At 46.7% G+C, this 20,419-nt stretch overlaps 1 protein-coding gene across 4 annotated transcripts in view; it reads right to left on the bottom strand.

Annotated features, from left to right (window-relative positions):
- The window catches only part of ACSL6 (acyl-CoA synthetase long chain family member 6), a 62,990-nt gene that overhangs the window by 17,575 nt on the left and 24,996 nt on the right, over nucleotides 1–20,419 (bottom strand). For 2 of the 4 annotated variants that reach the window (XM_049873015.1, XM_049873002.1), the window contains exons 8-16: nucleotides 19,577–19,609; nucleotides 18,171–18,222; nucleotides 9,549–9,622; nucleotides 7,885–7,962; nucleotides 6,300–6,434; nucleotides 5,757–5,891; nucleotides 4,629–4,724; nucleotides 3,452–3,524; nucleotides 540–628 (exon numbers count right to left, since the gene is read on the bottom strand). In XM_049873015.1, the coding sequence (XP_049728972.1) occupies nucleotides 540–628; nucleotides 3,452–3,524; nucleotides 4,629–4,724; nucleotides 5,757–5,891; nucleotides 6,300–6,434; nucleotides 7,885–7,962; nucleotides 9,549–9,622; nucleotides 18,171–18,222; nucleotides 19,577–19,609 (765 nt within the window). Of the gene's footprint in view, nucleotides 1–539; nucleotides 629–3,451; nucleotides 3,525–4,628; nucleotides 4,725–5,756; nucleotides 5,892–6,299; nucleotides 6,435–7,749; nucleotides 7,828–7,884; nucleotides 7,963–9,548; nucleotides 9,623–18,170; nucleotides 18,223–19,576; nucleotides 19,610–20,419 lie in introns of all 4 variants that reach the window. The other 2 variants (XM_049873024.1, XM_049873005.1) reach the window with 2 other exon arrangements.

Here is a 20,419-nt window from a genome sequence, read left to right as displayed (position 1 = left end):
CCTTCCAGATTCCTCCATGTTATGAAATGTTTCACCAATTCATCATTGTTCTTTATCGATGCGTAGTATTCCATTGTCAACATAGATGCTGATAGTGGCTCATCTACTAGAGAAGCTTCTTCCCTACCAGCTGGGTAGCTTTCCCACCCACCTCTAGCTCACCCACTTTCTGGGAACAAACAAGTACAGACCAGCTCTGTCTACTCTATCTAGCCTATCTGCAAATGGGCATGTCTCTGGTGGGACAGATTACAGCCACGGCAGCAGGTCATGCCACAGTTAGGGGGGAAATGAATTTTTAAAAGAGCTTGAAAATTTCAAATCTTGATTTAGGCCAGCTCAATCCCAGCCTTAGGGTTTGGTTGCCTCAAAAACAGGAGAGGAAGTGCTGAATTCAGTTAATACAGTCCAATTAATCAGTCATTTAAAGCAATTTTACACATAAAGTGAAAGGAAAATAATTCTACATACATTGCTTTTTTTTTTTACTCACTACATGTAGCATCCACAGACATAAATGGCTAAATGCTTAAGTTTACCTCTCCCTCTCCTTTGTAGGTCCAATAGTTCAGCTCCTCAACATCCATGAGCTTGATATGATTGCAAGGCAGAGGTGCGCCGACATGCCCTAGAGCACAAGAGTAACATGGCATTTGTCAGTGTTCAAATCAGTCTCAGCACTAAAGAGGCATCATGCCCTGAAAACCCCCTAAATGATCAAAGCGGGGAACTATGGATGCACAAGGATCCCTGGTGGTCCAGTGGTTAAGCACTTGGCTGCTAAGCAAAAGGTCAGCAGTTTGAACCCATGAGTCCCTCTGCAGGAGAAAGATGTGGCAGTCTGCTTCTGTAAAGATTTACAGCCATGGAAGCATATGGGGGCAGTTCTACTGTGTCCTATAAGGTCACTGTGAGTTGGAATTGACTTGATAGCACACAACGACATGGATGCAAAGTGATACATCTTTAAACAGATATTTGTCACAGGCAAGCACTAATAACACCCTCAAGTTCTCGAAATATAGAGGCCAAGCTCTGACTGGGCCTTTGTTTTACATCTGATTTACATCTCAAAGAACAGAACAGGTATACCTGACCCAGCATCGACATGCACAGGGTCCTGGGGAGAGCTTACACCCACAGCAGCCACACGGTCAGGGTTTTTTCCAATAGTCCCTGTGTTAAAACATTTTTCCCATTTTGAGACCACACATCTTATTTTGGGGATGATAAAACATAGTCATCATTGTATTTTTCTCCAGTCACAGACTGTTGATTCATGTGCACAGGAATCACTTAGGAATCTTGTCAAAATGTAGTTTCTGACTCAGAAGGTCTGTGATGGGGCCTGAGATTCTACATTTCTTACAGGCTCCCAGGGTTGTTGATGCTGTTGGTCCACACATCACACTTTAGTAACAAAGGAATAGAAAACCAGGCTAAGGTAATTTGCCCCCCAAAACAAGACTTCAGTTTTTTCTTAGTGTTGTATATACTACCCACAAAACTACATCTAAGTCATTTCTAGTCTGTTGTGGTTGTTACACATTCTATTGGCAAATTGGAGGGTTTAATCATAGGTGCTGGCCAAGGTCCTGAAAGAAAAGTGAACCACAGCATATGAAACATGAGGCTGTGACACTGGCTTCTCTCTTGAGAGAGGCACCCAAGACTTTTACAATATTGCACAAAGGTGGCTATCCTCCCCTATCTAATAGCTTTTGAAAGTTTTTATGCTCAGGATGAATAAAGAAGGAAGAATATAAAAAGTCTTGCATAGAAAAAATGTACCGAATGGCATAAGAGGGAAGAAAGTGTCCAAAGGAAGGGAATATATGAGGATGATCAGTAAGGACAATGGCAGCAGTAAGAGAAGGGTTAGTGAACCAGGCCCTCATAAGACAGCTCCTTCTGTAGCTTTTCCAGAGGTAGAAAGATCAAAGAATTTATATTCAAAGTAGCTTTGTTTAGCTAGAGTTTAAAGAGGTAAAACTCAGAAAAAACCTTCTATACTTGATTCTGGCAAATATGATTTCAATTTAGAATCCATCTATCATGTTTCAGCTGACCACCCCAATATACTCTGAAAATAGTATTGCATTAATGAGTGCATTTCTTTTGCATCCACATCATCCTCAAATTTCCAGTTTGTAGCTGAGCAAACTAAAGCACAAAGGTTGGCCACAGGAAGTTGGTGGCCTGAAGGATTTTTTTCACTGGATAGGTTTCAAATTTTTCCAGTGTCTGCTGTAATGTGGGAAAGGATGATCCATGGGCCCTTTACTATTGACCTACTTCCCCCTTGCACTGCAAGATTAATCTCCTCAGAATGAGGATGTGGACAGGTGCTGTTCCTTCCTGAGGTTGCTGCCACCTTAATAGACATTAATGTCACAGGAGACCAGGGTTCCCGAAGGGCCTCTGAAATGGCCCTTTAAGAACTGTGCTCTCACCACTGTAAACTTGCCTCTCCTTTAGATTCATTTAAAATTCATCCACCCATACTTCCTTCACTCAAAAAAGAATGTAAATGAGGCTCTGCAGTATTTGGAATGTATAAAATCCAGTACGCTGATATTATACGCATTTTGTCACCTAGAGTTGTATCTTGTAATCTACTGCTTCCCTTTTTATGTAACTTCTATTTGTCTATAAAAGAAATAGGAAAATACAAAAAAAAAAAAAATGTGTAACAAACCACTAGGGGGTTGCAGGGGATGGAGACCATACTGGGTGACACTATCAGAAGGAGTGACACCAAAATGACTGTCTATAAATATATCCCTGGTTAGTTACGGCAACAAAAACATTTTTTGTAAGTCCAGCTTACATGTCTCAATATACCTACAAGGCTAAAACTCTATGCTAATTTATTTTTGAACCTTCTAATGTGCTCTGGTCAGAGCTGTCATTATTACCGAATTACAATGATGCTTCGAATCACTTGGTTTCGTTTGCCCGTGCTATAAGCACATATTATCTTTGTTGCTGCCAGTGTTTTCATAGTTGCTGATTTTGTCAAATTTTCTGGTTTTTTAGCTACAATATTGTGGTAATTAGTAGTTGTGAACCTATATCATAAGTTTTTTGAGAATGAAGTAGCAAGTAAAGGAAAAGAAGAACTGATACACAGGAATTACGATTTACAAGTAACTTTAGTACAAAAAACACTACTAAGGATTCTGTGTGGTCTGGTACGGAAGGTGGTCCATGGCGGGGGTGACACAATGAGTTACTATACTAGGTGACACCAACCCTAGTGACACCAACTTAACAAAGAAAACAACAGATCCATAATGCTACAACCCAGACATAACCACCGTTAATGTTTTTCTTCTATTTCTTTTTTCTAAATGCCCATGTAAATTTATTTTTCATGAGGGCATCTTAGAGCCTCCTATTTTCACTTATGTGCCCTGTGAACCATTCTCATATCTCCAGCCCAGCCTACCTGAGGTCCAGTCTCCGGGCGTGGTGAAGGTACATCCAGCTGTGCACTCAGTTTGGCCGTAACCTTCATAAACCTTCAAGCAAAACATGAAAACCACACTGTGGGCACACACCCTCCTCCAGCTGCCTGGCTGAGCTTTTCAGCCAGTTAACCTCCTGTTAAGCATCTGACTGCTCCACGCTGGGGACAGTGGGAGGGGAGGAGCTCTGGAGGTAGGTAACTTCAGGTGAAGTGGAACACAGACAATAAGTGTGGGCACGTTTGCTTGGAAGAAGTGCAATTTTTACTACATTTAGTACGTAATGCTGTGTGGTTTGTGGTAAAGATTGCTGATTTATTTTCAACCACTGACTCTATTATTCATTTGGATAATATGTATTAAAAATAAATATTTTAAAATCCACTATGTTTTATTTTATCTGTAAGACATTCCCCTCAGCACCCCACCTGCTTCCAAAAACACACAAGTGGAGAGTCTGTCTTTAGGAGAGGTCAGCTCATGCTGGTGTGGACTAGGAGGACAATGGGAAAAGCCCATGTCTTCTAAGGCATAAAAATTCAGGCATGCACAATTATGAAATAAATGTGTCTACTTTACTTACAACTCACCAGCCACTACTACATCACTATACCTGGCATATGTAGTAACTTAGTAAATATTAATTGAATGGATAAATGAAGGAATGGACTTTTTAGAGATAGCAAAACCTACTGAATCAAAAAGACAAGACACAGATGAATTTTCACCCCCTCCCCTGGGTTCTTTTTCTGGGCTGGGAAGATGTTTCCGCAGGCTGGAGAATGTAGAGACGCAATAGAGGGGAGGTAAAAAAAAAAAAAAAAAAAAAAAATTTTTTTTCTTTTTTAAAGGCTCTCCAGCACATTGAGGGCTCAAATACAGTTTACCTGATCCCTTTGCCTTATGCTGAAAAGTTCCAAGGGCCCAGGTAAAGGTATTTCACCAAGTGTGACTACTCATGGGCTTTCCAAAACATAGCAAGGTCATCCTGACTTTCATCAGCACTGGGCTTTGTCCATCCTTGGAGGAAGGAGATTTTATCTCACAAAAATTTTGCCCCCAGGGTTTTTCTCCATGTAGTAGAGGGTATAATGGTTTTCCTGCCCTGCCTTAACACACATCCCATTATCCCCAGGGAAGGCCACATAATGACAATACCTGGCACCCCAGAGCTGCCCGGAGGAATCCCAGGACTGCTGGCGATGCAGGCGCTGCTCCAGTGACAATCATCCGCACGCGCCCGCCAAGGCTGGCCTGTGGAGAGAGAGAATAGCCTGCCAAAGTTTACAATGACTTGAGGTGGAGCCTCAGCCATGGTCAACATGGAATAATTGGACCCTACCTGGACCCTAGGGTCGGGGTCAGAGAGAAGACCTGAGGTCGTACTACATGAGCTGAGCAAGTCCTTCTCCTCTAAATGCATCAACGCAATTGGTTTTGCAATATCAATATAACCCAACTCTTTTAAATCTTTTGAAATGAGTGCCATTAGTCTGGGTGGCATTCTATAATTTTGGTTCTCCTTTCAATATCCTTAAAATACACAGCTATTTCCTCACTTTTCCATCATTCACAGGCATCAAAAAACAATTACTCAGGACAATTTATTCTAACTTTTATTTTAATGGCATTGTCTTTCTTCATTTCTAAATCAATGCCCTAATTTATTTACCATGCATTGCAGAGAACAAAGAACACTTAAAACATCTTGTTTCTGTAAGAGAGTTTAAATATTAATTTTCATAGCTAAAAATAGAGTAGCAAGAAAAATGAGTACCATTACTAATTAACTACAGATTTCTTGGGCAATGCAGCGCTTGAAAATTTTAGTGGGAATATAGAAATGAGTGATTCATGATGGACCCGGTTTAGGAGAGGCTGAAAGGACAGGAAAAGGAGATTCCTGGCCATCTAGCTAGAACCTCATGCTGCTGGAAAGCCACCCTGGTCAGGGCTCCAGGAGGGTCAAGGGAACCTTCAGGTCCCAGGATCTCCTCAGCGGAGCACTGACCTGACCACTCAAGGGCAAAGCTTCCCCGGATGCCTGTGGAGGTCAACGAACTCTGGTAGCCTTCTCATTGGCTGGCTCTTGGCAAATATAACTCATCGCTGAAGAACACAATAGACTTAAAATTTTAATGGTAGCTTAACCTTTGATTTTCTTGATCAAATAAACTATTATTTTATAAGACTATAGGCCACTGGAATGAACTTCTCTAGTTCTCCAGTAAAGACATCCACTGGACACTTAGGTGTCACTCTATGATCATTTGTTCATTTACTTACCTGAATTTTATTAAAGAAGAGTTCATCCCAGATACTATCATTTCTGATGATTCCACTCCGGACCTCGGCCTGCTTACGCTTTGCCGCAAACTCCAGGAGCCAGCGCTTCAGTGGTGTATTTGCCTGGCTGAAGATCTGAGGAGCATAAGATGAGGATAGCTGTTGGGGCTACACATTCCACCTTAAGACATACCCCTAGGACTTAAGCGGAGACTGGAGAGCAGAGAAGCCACACTCCATTTTACCCCTGCAGGAGGTCAGTGAATGTATGATATTGCACTGAAGGTTGACACTGCCAGGCTACAGGAATGCTGGAGGGTAGAAGTCCTTGAAAAATCTCCCAACCAGGGCTTTGGAGAAAACAGGAGAAGGAAGGGTGAAAAAGTCAGGAAATACAAGAGAGGTGGCAGCTTCCAGGACGTGGGGGCAGAGGCTTGGGAGGCCTGCCTGGGGCTCCAGCTGTCCCTCCTCCATGCCAGACCCTGCCTGTAACGGCAGATATGCAGCCCCTCAGGTAGGCTAGAGGCTTCCTTCGCAGATCACCTTGTCATACATCCGGTTCAGCAGTCGTGGGACCACAGGGAAAATGGTGGGGCACAGAGCCTTCATGTCATCAGAGAGGAGGCGGATATCTCCCTGGAAGAAGCCGACGCGTCCTCCATGGCAGTAAACAACAGACTGGGGGGAGAGAACAGGCAGGAGGGGGTCCCTTAGGATGGCCACTCCTGGCTGCATGGAGGGCACCCACCACCCCCTGACCCAGCTCTGGCTGCTGCCATGAGACACTGGAGAAGGCCATCTGAGACAACACCCCGCACCACCATGTTCCCACTGAGTCCTACTCAGGCACAAGGAGAAGAAGTAGGGGATTAAGTGGAATCCCAAGTTTTGGGGAGATGCCAGAACAGCCAGCCTCACTGGTGTCTGCCCCTCATGCCCACTCCCGAACACTGGGCCTGAGCCTCCTGGGGCATTCAGGTCTCTGAGCTGTACTGCACCCCATCAAAGGGTCTGATCCAGTCTCAGACAGAGAGTGTGCAGCCCCTACAAGTGGTAGAAATGCTGCTTAGCCAGGGGGAAAGACTGCTTGAGAAGGTGGCATGGGCTGCAGCCAGCAATGCCGCTAAAGCTGGTGTGGGTGCTGCTTGGTGGGAAGTCAAGGGGAAGCCGGGCTGGCTGCTAATGGGACTAGGAGTACTCCAGAGGGTTCATATATGTGTGTTTCTTTAATGTTCACAGCAACTCTCTGAGGGAAATAGTATTTCTAATCTCCATTTTACAGGCAAGGAATGCAAAGCTTAGAAAGGTAAAGGGACTTGCCCAGAGCCACACAACTAGTTAACAGTAATTGCTGGCATGCTAACCCAGGTCTGGAAAGCATGCACCAGGTCTGGAAGCATTTTAAAGCCAGATTTCCCCTAGGGCAAAGTGGAAAAGACACAGTTTAATGACTGTCTGGTCCCTTGAGTGACACACACATGGAGAATTCTCTGTTGTGCTCCTGCTCCCTCCACCTCCTCTGTGCCCTCACAACGTCAGTCTCATGGCTAAACATAACTCCAGTCTCCATCTATAGCCTGAGGAGCCATGCAGTTTAATTCCTCAGCTTTACCATTTTGTTTTCTTTTCTAGGAGATTGTGAGTTCTGGAAGTTAAGGAACATAAATGTTCTGCCCATAAATGGGGACCCTACTGCACTGAACTTGAAAGTTAAAGCACTTTGCAAAGCTACAATGCTCTCAGAGTGGATGCTATCAACTGGAGCCCCGCACAACTGAAGTGTGTCCATGGGTAAGACAGGGCAGCTGGGGTCTTCCCTGGAGCAATGCTCCCAGGAGGGACAGGAGGGCAGCCAAGGTGTTCTGACCCCTCTGACCCCTGTTGTACCTTCTCAGGACAGGGCACTTTAGCTCTACTTCAGGCCACCAGTGACACGCTGCTAGGGTTATGGGTTCTGGGCACAGGCTGTGCCTCCCTGATGCCAGGGCCTTACCTGTACCATTCGCTCAAACATGTGTGCTAAAGGCAAATAGGAAATGTGCACATCCGTACAAGTGGGAGCCCACTGACTCTGCAAGAAAAGAGAAGGAGCCCAGGCAAGGCCCGGTCAGTCAGGCGGGCGTCTTACCTGGATTACTCTCTCAAACATGTGAGCCAAAGGCAGGAAGGAGATGAGCACATCGTCCTGTCTCGGAAAGATCACTTTCTGCAGGTGACGAGCATGGGGGATAGAAAAGGAAAGAAACACTGACAGGAAGACGACAAGAGAGTCATAAAACAATAAAGAGAAAATGATCTTGGAGGGGCAAACAGGAAGAGGGGACAGGGGAGTGGGGAGGTCAGGATGGGAGGGACAGAGAGAGAAAGAAGTGAGAGAGAGGAAGATCAAAGGTGCAGAAAGGAGAGGAAGAGAGACAGAGAGAGAGGGTGAGAGACAGAGAGAGAAAGAGGAAGAGAAAGAGAGAAAGGGAAGGAGAAAAAGAGAGATCAAGAAAGAGAGAGAGAGGAAGAAGAAAAGTGCAGGAAGAAAAAAGATTGAGAGAGAGGCGGCAGCGTAGGAAGTGTTAGGTCGCAGCGCCAGTGCGTCTAGGTTATCTGCAGAAGCAAAGAGCCAAATGAAGCACACATAAACCAGCGGAGTTGGCTCCGCAGGGAAGTCTCCTCCGGGAGGGCCTGCATCTCACTCCGTCGGCGCCAGCCTGGGCTCTCTCTCTTCCTCCCACACTGCAGGATTCCACCCCAGGCACCATCTCACCAATCTCCCTGGGCCACCTGGACTTGGATTCAGAGAGTCTTGGCTTCTTCCATAGAAAGAGGCGCTGGGAGCTCTATGCCTACATTGACTGTGGCTTGGGTTTGAGCCCCAGACACCAAAGGTGGGATAAGGCCGAGACTCAAAGGGGAAAGTGGTTGCTCCTGCACAAAGCCTGAGCTCAAGGGTGGGCCTGGAACTTTGAGTTCTCTTTTGCTGGGTATCTCTTCACCCTTTCACAGAGGCCTTCATTCTCCTGGGATGGCTTTTGGGTGAGTTTGTACAAGCCCTAGAAACCTGGCTCATGGCTCCTGGCCCACTACTCTGACCATTTTCTACCAAAATATATGACTGTTTGGGGCATATACTCCTCAATGTTATTTAGCACAAATGTGGAGAATGATTTTCTCCACAGTGGAGAAAAAGCCCAACTTACGTAAAAAGGTACAGTCCTTTCTCCTTAAGGAAGCCATAGGATGTTCTGATACTCACCACTTGCGGAAAGAGATCCTTTTTTCTTAGTCCATTATAAAAGTGTAACATGCTTTTTTCAGGACAGAATATCAAGCTTTTTATTGACTTCAGATTTATCTTTAAGTATAGCCTTATAAATTAGCAGTTGCCGTTGTTTTTTGTTTTTTCAGACTCTAGTAGTCCTTAAATGCAAAATGACTGAATTAAACCCTGACCTACTCGAAAAACAGATTATTGTGGATTACTTTTAAAATTTAAAAAAAAAATTTTTTTTTTTAAATAAAGGTACACATAAAACCATGGGTATATTAAATATTTTAGGTTAAAAATAAAAAATCCATTTTTATGCTTTGTTTTTTCTGGGATATTAGAGCTCTTAGAAATCAACTATTTGTCAGGTATAGATCATTTCAGTGTTTGGTTATAAAGTGGTTATAAAACTGGGGTTGCTCTAATGTGAGCAAAAACTGCCTGTGAATGGGGTTAAATAAAGAAAAAACAAAAAACCTCTGAGAGTTGAGGTTGTCCTCAAGAGACACTTGCATTAGTCAGTGTAATATATTCACCTCTGTCACTTTCAGAAAGCCTGAGAAATCAGCCACCACGTTTCCATGGGTGAGCATCGCACCTTTTGGGTTCCCTGAAAAGAGAAAGTGAGAAGGCAAATGAGTGGGGAGCTCAAGGGCCACTCCTTGAGAACGATGTCCTAGTCAGCAGTCCAGACAGCAAGCGCTGTCCACCTAAGCCTCTGGCCTTGGTCCCCAGCCACCTTCAGAGCCCTAGGCAGATGAATGCTGCTTTGGAACCTCCATCCTGCAGACACTCCAGGCCCAGCTTGAGAGTCCCAGCAGCTTGGGCCCAGGAGGGAGGTGACATGGCTGCACAGGTAGGGTAGTTTGAGGGCTAAAGGGTCTATACCTTACCTGACCTATACCTTACTCTCTCCTGCCTCCCTCAGGAGCACAAGCTCTGTCCCCTGAGCCCCTCCCCCACACACCTAGTGCCCTCTGCTGCTTTCTGGGCCTGAGAAGCAGTGGTCTCTTGAATCTCTCAGCCAAGCAGCTCAAGTCAGGCTGGAGGTCCAGAGGGCTGGGGCAGCCCCTTCTGCTTGCTCACTGGCAGAGATGACCCACGATGTTCTTGCTTTGTCTTGGCAGAACTTCACTACTGCTCATGAGTTCTGGTCTTCAGGACCTATGAGGAAGCTGGGGGCTGCGAGGATGACTCAAGACATAGGCCATGTGGGGACCCAGGGCACAGCAGACTGGGTAAGGAGGGTAAACACAACACTGGTGTCGTTGCTGGACAGATCAGACTGTGCTCAAATCCTAGTGTTGCTACTCACTGCTTGCATAACATTGGCAAGCGTAGCATCTCCTTTCTGTTTCATTACCTGTAAAATAGGGACAATGATACCCACCTCATAGGGCTGCTATAAGGTTTATGGATATAATGCACGTATCAAAAAAGAAAAGAAAAAAAACCAAACCTGTTACCATCAAGTTGATTCTGACTCATAGCGACCGTATAGGATAGAGTAGAACTGCCCCATAGGGTTCAAGGATTCGAATTGCCAACCTTTCAGTTAACAGCCAAGCGCTTAACCACTGTACCACCATGTGTATAAAAGATGTTAAATTAGAAGTTTCCACTGTGGCAATAGATTTAATAGCTGTGAAACTCCAAAAGTGAGGGGCTAGACCATGTGCAGAATTTATCCAGAAAATAGCAAATAAACCAGTACGTTAACTTTGCTACGTTCACTCAGAAGGAGGTTATAAAAAGGCTAAGAGAATAGAGATTGAGAGTATTTCTGAGGAGGATTTCTTTGGATAGAGCCAAACTGAATTCGTCATCTCATCAAATCGAGAGTGCTCCCAATCCAAGCTAGCCACCTAATGGGGTGGCAGAGCTTCAGTGAGATCACTTTAAGAGCCCAGTGGTTCCCAGTAGCAGGGGGACATAGTGGATTGGGAACTGACCATCCCCCCCGCCCCCGCAAGGAAATAATAAATGCCGCGGTCTGGATATGGAGTCTACAGGAGGAATACAGTCTGGGGAGGGGCAGATGGGTGGTAGGTTAGAAAGGAACTTGTCCACAAAGGCAGTGTGCTATCGGGGGAAGGCAATGAAGTGTACCACCCAAGGCAGAAGCTGAAGTGGAATAGGGAGCAGATAACCAAAGGAGAGGCACTGCCTGCATCAAGGGATTGCAGTAGGGGTGCCCAGCAGAGAAGCCTCTCAAGAACTCATGAAAGCATCCATAAGAGAAAGAGTGAGCTTTGAACATCTGCCCAAAGCCATCTCCCAACTTTCATATCCCACTTACCTACTCTCCCTTCCCGTTTCAAACATGGAGGAAGAGGGCAGAAACCTTCCTTAACAAGCTGGAGGAAGAGGAGAAACGCCAGGGAGGAAAAGGGGAAAGGAGACCCATGCCCTCCCCACCAAGCAGCAGGCACCTGCCAGCAGCGAGCCCTACCTGGGGGAGAGAAAGAAGTCTCAATGAAGGGTATTTTGGACTGACATTTGTAATTTAGAATTAAGACTGTGTTTGTGACCTACAATGACCACAGGACTTTTTATGACATGCTAGTGTCATAAAATCTGAGTTTTTATCCAGGGACAGAAAAAGAGCTACCCACACTGAGCAAGTTTAGTGGAACAGAAGACCAAAATAAAGCTGCTCCCGTAATTACATCCCTTGAGACCTGTTTGTTCAGCTTACTGGTGACATATATAAAGCACCCATTGGTCACAGAAAAGAACATCAATAATGGCCTCATCTTTGAATTCTGGAGACAGCCACATCCCTCTGATGGAGACGTGGGGTGGGCAGGATTTTAACATGCGCTCTGGCACTTACACCCACGTTGCAAATCACAGAGGTGATTCTGGTGACACAGGTTACGTGATTTTAAAAGTTACAACATTTTCTACTAGGTAGATGTTAGAATACTTTCCTTTTGAAAGGAAGAGGAGGGATGGGACCTGTTTTACCTCTGCTTTTCTGTCTTTCTTGCCAGCAATTTTCCTCAAACTTAGGCCCATGTTAAGAAATTTCCCTGAATCATCTCCTATATACAAAGTCCTGGGCCCACAAAGTATTTTGAGAGTACCGCCTGGTGATTGTCACCCGTGGATTCTCAGGTTCTGGATGTTTCCAAGGAACAGTCTCAAAATAGCAGGTATGAAATCAGAACAACCATAAAATAGGTCCTGCGCTTTAGAGCTTTAGATCTGCTAGATTGGCCAGCTTGCTCATGCCTAAAATAACCTCAGGGCGGATGGTTTGAGAATCTCAAGAGAAAGTTGTCTTCATTTATGAAAAATTTCTAAAGGCTCCATTCAGTTCGGGCCAAAACATATACAACGTTAGTAGTGATTCAATTTTCTGCTTGGTTAGAGAAGCACATTTCTTCAACATGATGAGCAAAGTTCAAACCTAGATACAAACCGTTTTCTTGTGGATATGAATATAATTTTATAATCTTATGATGATTTATAGAATTTTAAACTATTTCCCAGACATGTTCAAATTATTTCCTTAAGTCACCTCAAGATGCTGTTCCAAAGAATGAAGGAGCAGTGACTGCTGACCACAAATCCTGGATGAAGACTGCAAGGTCTAAGCCGAGCGGTGCAAGGTGAGCCTTTGGAAAGGCTCGGCTTGCTTCTGATTCAGGACAAGTGCATATCGTGGCCAGGCTGGCAGCATCCCTTTTAAATATGACGTGGAAAATTTCCCCCAAATTGCTCACAAGGAGGAACAGGCTAAGCATTCCCAGGTAGACCTCTGTGCAATCGAGGGGGCAGCCATCAACATTTCCTCAGGTCGCTCCTTTTCTGTGAGGGGCACTGCCACCCAGGCCCTCGACGTCTCAGCAGTATCCACCCAACGTCTCATTTCCCCCTTCCACTCAGAAGGTGGGTACCCTTGCACTTAATTTTCTCTCTAGCTGCTGAAATAAATTATCTCCTAGTTTCAGAATCTGCAAATGGCTTTGTGGCTTCAGCCAGTGCTCTGGGCAAGCCGACCCTTGGCTGATATGCAGAAAGGCATTTCGCTGGTGGTGCTCCACCCTGGCTAGCTGGTGGGTCCAAGTGAGAGTAGCTGTGGGCTGAAGCTAAGTTCGAGTTTTCTCCCACAGGGGTGGAAGCGGGAGTGGGGGCAGCTCCACTGCTTGTTTCCACCTTCACACAGTCAAAGGTGGGTTACAATGACCTACATACAGGTGACTGAAATGCTCTGAAAGTTTTATAATGCAGGTAGAATGTTCATCTCCCCACTAAAAGCTCCCAAGCCTTATTTAGGATGGAGTCTTATTTGCATCAACCTCATATCCACCGTTATTGTTATTATTATTTTTTTAAATCAGACTCAGGCAAGTAGGAAGAGAAGTAATAACTGTAAAAGCAGCCAATTACTAAATACCCACTGATATGGGCACTGTGCTAGGCACTTCATACATAAATGGTAGTTCAGCTATTGGATATAATTTAGTATTAAGACTGTGTTTGTGACTTACAAGGACCACAGGACTTTTTATGACATGTTAGTTTCATAAAACCTGAGTTTTTGTTCAGGGACAGAAAAAAGTGCACTGAACAAATTTAGTGGAACAGAAGACCAAAATCAAGCTGCTATGTGTTAGCTATTAAATGTATTCATTTAACACCTGAAGAAACTTAGAGAGGTTAAGTAATTCTCCTAAAACCACACAGCAGGGGTAGCAAAGATGTGCTCTGAACAGACCATCATCCTCACAGCTGAGATGTGGTTTTATACATATGATTAGACAAGTCTTCAACTGAATGGTGTAAAACAAATAGGTCATAGTGTGCATTTTCCCCAGAGAACCCACTTCTGAGTAGCCACGCCACTCAGGCTGATGGGTGTTTGCATGCTCAGCTAAATGAATGCTGCTGACTGGGGTTTCATAGACATCCTTGATTACAGCGAAAAGGATGCCCCAACACCAGTGGCCTCCACCTCCTCCTCAGCTCTGCAGCCTCACTGTCACCATTTAGAACTTCCTGGGTAAGTTCCCTCATGCTAAGAGACTCTAGCCACATGATCCCTCCTCCTCCTATCTTTCCTCTCATCCCTCCCTCCCAAGCTGGGCTCCTGTGTCCTTCACTTCAGCCACTCTCCTTTCAAGTGCTTCAACTCCCTGGCTTCTTCTGGAGCACCCCACCCTGAAAACCCTACCTAGCCAATTCAGCTGCCCATCTTTTCTGCTCCTCCCACAACATGGCCCTTGGGGCTCACAATCTCCAGTCCCAGAAGGGCCCACTGGGCTGCCTAGCCTCCAAGCCTCTCTTGACCAGCTCTCTCCATATTTCCACTCTTCACAGAAACTGTTACATTGCACCCCACCCCACCGCCCCGCCCCCACCTTAGATTCTGATCCATTCATGGCCCACCTCACCCTCAGGCCAGAACTCTGATCTTCTACTTCACAGAAGAGGCAGAAGCCATTAAAGAGCTCCCTGTGCCTTCCTGGCCTCCCAGAATCCTCTCTCCCTTCTTCCCTCCCTAGCGGGACACATCTCTTTCACAGCGTTTGGAAGCATCTTCTCTTCCCCTACTGCGACCAAAGCTACAGAGGCTTTGCCCCACTGAGCATCACCTCCGTTCCTTCCGTCTCTAGTGGCCCCTTCTTGACAGTAATAAATACATTCAGTTATTCCCAGGAAGACAACTAAAATCCCACCCTCCCTCAATATCATGACCCCCACCAGCTGCTACTCTTCCTCTCTGCCATTCCTTCGCAGCTAATTTTTCTTTCTTTTTAAAAAATAAGTATAACATAGATATGGAAAAGGGCCTAAATTATATGTGTACAGCTCACTTGTGTAACCAGCACACAGATCAAGAAATAGAATATCACCAGCATTCCAGAAGGCCCCTTGTGTCCCTTTCAGGGCACCATTATCCTGGAAGATAACCATTATCTTCACTTCTAAAACCATAGAGTAGTTGATTCTGTTTTGCAATTTTATATAAAAGGGATCATACAGTATGTATTCTTCTGTGTCTGGTTTGTTTTGTTCAACATTGTGGTATAATAGTCTATTGTAGGCACATACCATTCTATTGCTGACGGTCATTTGAGTCGTTTGCATATTTTGACTGTAACAAATGGTGTTGGTATGAGCACTCTAGAGCATGCAGTTTGGTAACATGGCTAAGCTTCTTGAAAGAATTTTACACATTTGCTGAATGGACATCCTCACTTCCCATTCAGTCCTTAATCCACTGCAACTCAGCTTTGTCCTCCACTTCCCACTCTAGGACCAGCCCTTGCCAAAAGCACCAAAAGTACTCTTGTGTATGTGGCTATACCCAACGGGTACATCTCAGCCACCAAGATAATACTGACACATTCTATTCTCTAACCTCTGTGGCTGCCCTTTCTTAGCTTCCATTTGGAATTCCTACACCCATCATTCCTCTCCTGCCAATGTTGCCAGATGCTGCTCCCAATCCTTTCTTTTCCTCACTCGACCCTCCCTCAAAGCAATATTTATTTCCTGCAGTCCTTTGCACAAGCTGTTCCCTCTGGTGAGAATGCCCTTCCCCCTCTCCTCCTCCAGCTACTGATCCTTTGGGACTCTGCTTGGATTCACTTCCTCTGGGGATTTTTTCTTCCTGACTTCTCAGATGCTGGGTGTTCCATGTATTGTGGGATGGTGCTCCTCAAGGAACGGACCACATTGTATTGTAACTGCCTGATGACAGTGAGCTGTGAGTTTATGAGGGCTTCACTGTATCTTGTTCATCCCTGTGTACTCAGTCCCTAATGCTAGGTCTGCTGCAGTGTGGGTGCTCAATAAATGAGCTGGGTGATTAATCTACATAAGTTAGAGAAAAGTGCTAAAAGCACATAGACTGAGAAGAATGTTTTAAAAGACCACCGTACGTTCTTCTCTGGGAAGAGAAGGTATATGAACTCATAAGGATATGACATCTTAACTATCATTCATGGGGCCCAATTTCCCAAACTGAGCTGTGTCTATACCCACAAATTATCTGTTTGTTTGTTTGTTGGGGGGGTTTCAAACTCAGTCTAATTAGTGGTTATTTTGAAATGAACAACCAACCACATGCCCACTAACCAGCCATTCCTAGGTGTAGACCCCAAGCTCTCACTTTCTCCCCGGTCTTCTTGGCCTGACTAGGGACTCCGAAGCACTAACTTATTCTGGGACTCTCCACAGATGTTTCCACCACATGCCAAGAAGAAAATCTCCCTGGAATGATCCCACCAGAACTAAGGGCCAAACGTCTGGATCAGATCACAGTTTCCATCTTTCCCCACTAGAGTAACAACATGGTCCTTGATGAACCTGGGAGTAAGGGTACCTAGTGTGGAAGGGATGCTGTATCCAGAGCTGTGATGCTGAAGACACAGGTGGCCGATACAAGTGAACAAGAGAATGAATACGAGAGGTACAGCACAGACTTAGCCCAAAGCCAAGAGAATCCAAGTGTGCAGCTAGGCAGGGTGATGTCACAAAAGAGGCTTGCTATGACATGGCCCTCACTACCCCCAGCTCTGCCCAGGCGCTAGCCACACCTTTGGAGTGGGAGGCCTGGGACACTAAGTTGCAATCTTTTTTCCAGGCTCTGTACATTCTGCTTCCACCACACAGAGCTTGAGCAGGATGGCTCAGCTTTTTGTTGTGATTCCACGGTCTGGAAAACACTGGATGTGATGCTTGCCCTCCAATGGGATGGCAGCACATACCTGCACTGTGAAGCTCTTTTCCAAGTGTTGGGCAGCATCTGTGACCAAGGGACCCCTTAAAAGCCCGAAGGCACTCTGGGCAGGCAGGGGTAAAAGCTAAAGGCCACAGCAGTGACCTGCTCTCCAAACCTAGGTAGAGGGACATGTCACAAAAAATTCACATTGTAAAACTCATGACAAAAAGACATCTGAAAGCTCGGTCAAAAAAGCAATGCAAACCTGAGGGCTTTGGCTGGCTCTGGATATCAGCTCCTGGAGAGTAAGGACTGTGTTATGTCTCTTTTCTGACAGGGTTTATCGATTCATTAAAGCACATTTATCATGACACCCCATACGGATAGTCCCACTATGGGGCTGATCAAGGATCTGCTGAATGCCTTGGAAGCTGGGTCTGTGGAAGGAGTAGGGGGCCCCAGTTCACTACCCAAGAGCTATCATCAAGCTGGGCCAGTTCTTGGTCTGGAAAAAGAAGGCTGGGAACTTCTTGCTCATATAGTGCAAGGACAAGTGGCTTTCCAAGTCATCAGATGGGACGGTAAAGCAGCAAGTGCCGTGGGAAGAGAACAGGGCACAAGTCCTACTGCCTCCACTTGCTGGTGATGCCCCTGGACAGTCCCACTGCCTGCCCACTCACAGGTTGTGTTGAGGCCGCATGGCACAATCTGGGGGTGATCAGGGCACTACAAACTGTGAAGTGCTGTGCCTGTGGCCATGGCTGTCATATGCATTCTGCCTCCCCCAGGAAGCCTTCCTTGACTGTTCCTACTGCTACTGATGCATGTGCTCCCTGTCAGCGCCAGGCGTGGAGTGTGCCATTTCAGCTATACCCTCTTCCCAACAGTCTAGCCATGGCATACCAGCCCCAGCCTGCAGAGCATCTGAGCTACCCTCCACACATACTATCCTATCACCTACTTGGCCCCTTTAACCACTCTCGTCACAGGTGAGAAATCAGGGACAGTGCTGTCAGAGAGGTTAAGTGACTGGCTCATAGCCCCCCAGCGTATGGCGGAGAAAACACTCAAACCCAGGCCCTCAAACTCCAAACCCCACACTCCTTCCCCAGTCCCTGACGCAAAGGCCAGGCAGGGGCAGGAAGCAGACGGGTGAGAGCTGTTTCCCATAGAGAATAACCAGTGAGAAAAGTGCTTCCTCCTGCACGTGGCCCACCTGCCCAGCCCCTCTCTGGCCCCAGCTCTGGTAAGTCCCGGGTCCCCACCCCAGACCTCATAATACACACTGTCATCAACATTCAGCCACCCTCGTGCTGAGCACTGGGAGCGTTGGAAGGGATCCAACATCTGGAGCCAGCCATGGGGCAAGGCTCAGTCTGTCTCATAGAGAGGGCACCAGGGGCCCCTGCAGTCACCCAGCCAGGCTGCCCAAGGAAGGGTGCAGGTGGCCCTGGCTGGAGAGCTGGGTACCCCTGCTTACCTGTTGTACCGCTTGTGAAACATACAATCGAGAGGTCATCAGGCTGGGGGGGCTGCAGGGGTAAGAAAAAGCATGTGTTAGGGAGAACTGGTGTGGCCAGCCACAGCCCAAGCTCCCAGGCCTCCTCCTCCAGCCAGCCCCTACGTGTATGTGTTGTATGTGGGCTTGGGCTTGGGTATGTGTTGGGCATGTGTGCTTGCCCCAGCATGTGGCAGATCAGAAAAGGTGGGCAAGGTAAGGGGATAAGAATCCAAGGAAACCTAACTGGGGCTTGGACATTGATCTAGCACATCAACCTCATATCTGGTCCCACCACCGCCCCTGCTTTAGCATGAGCTGAACTGTCCTCGACAGGATCAGGCTGCAGTTGCCCGGCTAGGCCTCTACCAAAGATCTCCCCTTTCTAGTAGATATGACCTAATTCCCTCCTTCCCGCTTAGTGTCTCCAAAATGTCTGAGGTTAGGTTTGAGACCACAACTGTGGCCCAGGAATAAAGCTGCCCCACGTGTCACCAGGACTGCTCTGCATTAGGCCCTTGTCCTGGGTTTGCACATACAGTCCTGGGGTCACCAGGGCAGAGCCCACCAAGTCCGCCTACATGCAGAAGATGACTTCTCAGAGGAGGTGATACTTGAGTTGAGATTGAAGGACAAGTAGGATTTCTCTAGAAGTGAGGGTGGGCATTCTGGGGAGAGAAAATTAGCCCAGGCAATGGCAAGAGGCACAAGAGACAAAAGCATGTCAAGAGATTGGAGAGCAGTTCTCTGATGCTGGAGCATGAAGTGGGCAAACACCAGGGGTTGCCTGTGAAGGGCCCTGGGAAGCAAGGGTGTGTGTGAAGAAGCTCACTGGGAGCCCTAAGGGCAATGGGAAGGGCCAAGCTGGAGGTAAGAGGCCATGTTAGCTGAAAACCCCCAAATGGCTCATCTCAGGGAGCAGCTACCCTCACTGGAGACTCGACCCCATGCAATATCATGTGGGTATAACATGGGGATAAAACAAAGATGAATAAAGACAGCAGGTGCCACAAGGCAACAGGACCCAGGGGTCTGCTTCTGACTCTGTTGATGTTTCTGTTCATCCCATCCTCTGGAGAGTTCATTACATTCAAAGGGAAAAAATAACACTTCCCGAAGAAGTTACTAGAGAACCAAGAGTGGCCAAGTTTGGCTGACTTTTTTTTCTCCTTCCCAAATATCCGAATCCTGTTGCAGGTCATTCCCTGGACCCTCAGCCCACAGAATTCCTATGTGCCCCAAGCAAGCATTCCCTGAAGTGCTCACAGGAGTTGCTTGTTACCACGGAGGAGCCTGCCTAGCCCCTTGTGCACAGTGGGTGCTCCATGAGGACAGGCTGTAGAGCCCACCATCTTGCTCAATAAAGACCTGCTGGCAGATTAGCTTACCACAGGAGCATGATAATTCCCTTGGCCACAGTCCTGGAAGAAGAAAATGCTGTTTTTAAATGTTCAAAAGTTCTCACATCAGTCAAAAAAAAAAAAAAAATCAAAGTACACTCAGCAGAGTACGCTTGCTCCTGTGCCAAGCCCAGCATTCAGGATGCCCTGCCCAGATGTGGGCCAATGTGGCAGATACTGCCTCAGTGGTCTCTCCTCAAGTATGCATCTAGGCCTGAGGCTCTCAAGAGAGGGAAGGGGGCCAGAGGACCCAGGCCCACCACACACAGTACAGACAGGGAGACTGAGGCCCGGGGAGAGCTGGGCTTTGTGGATTTGCCCAGTGGAGGAGACGACACTCTGGCTTTTGTATACCCTGGGTTTGAGGTACCCACGGTACATCTGGACACCTGCTCAGGACAGAGTATCCAGGTGACCTAGGCTTCTGGGTGAGTGGTCAGAGATGGAGTGGCAGCAAAAGTCACAGAGGGCTGCATGTGAACAGGCATTATGGGTACAGTGAGGAGCAGACAGGGGGTCAGGAGAACTGGAGACCCCAGGGGCCTAGATCAAGCAGGACAGTGGTCATTAGCTACTACTGATCCCTGGAGGCCAGGATGTCCTGTGTCCCAGCAGGCCACAAACTGCCATCAACCTGGTGTCTTCGGGGAGGTCATGCACAGAAACACCAATTCTGTTGGCTGTCGGGGGTCTGAGACACATTTGTAAGAACCTCTCCAAGATTCCTAGACTTGAAGTCTGTAGTCCTCAGGAACAGACAGGCTGGCACCACCTGAGAATGAGGAAGCTCAGAGGCTGTGTGGGCAGCTCTGTGGGGAGCTGGTACCTCCT

Source organism: Elephas maximus, chromosome 2 (genome assembly GCF_024166365.1).
Source record: "Elephas maximus indicus isolate mEleMax1 chromosome 2, mEleMax1 primary haplotype, whole genome shotgun sequence".
Lineage (NCBI taxonomy): Eukaryota > Metazoa > Chordata > Mammalia > Proboscidea > Elephantidae > Elephas > Elephas maximus.
Note: the sequence above shows the minus strand (reverse complement) of the source record. Positions and strands in the feature narration are given on the sequence as shown.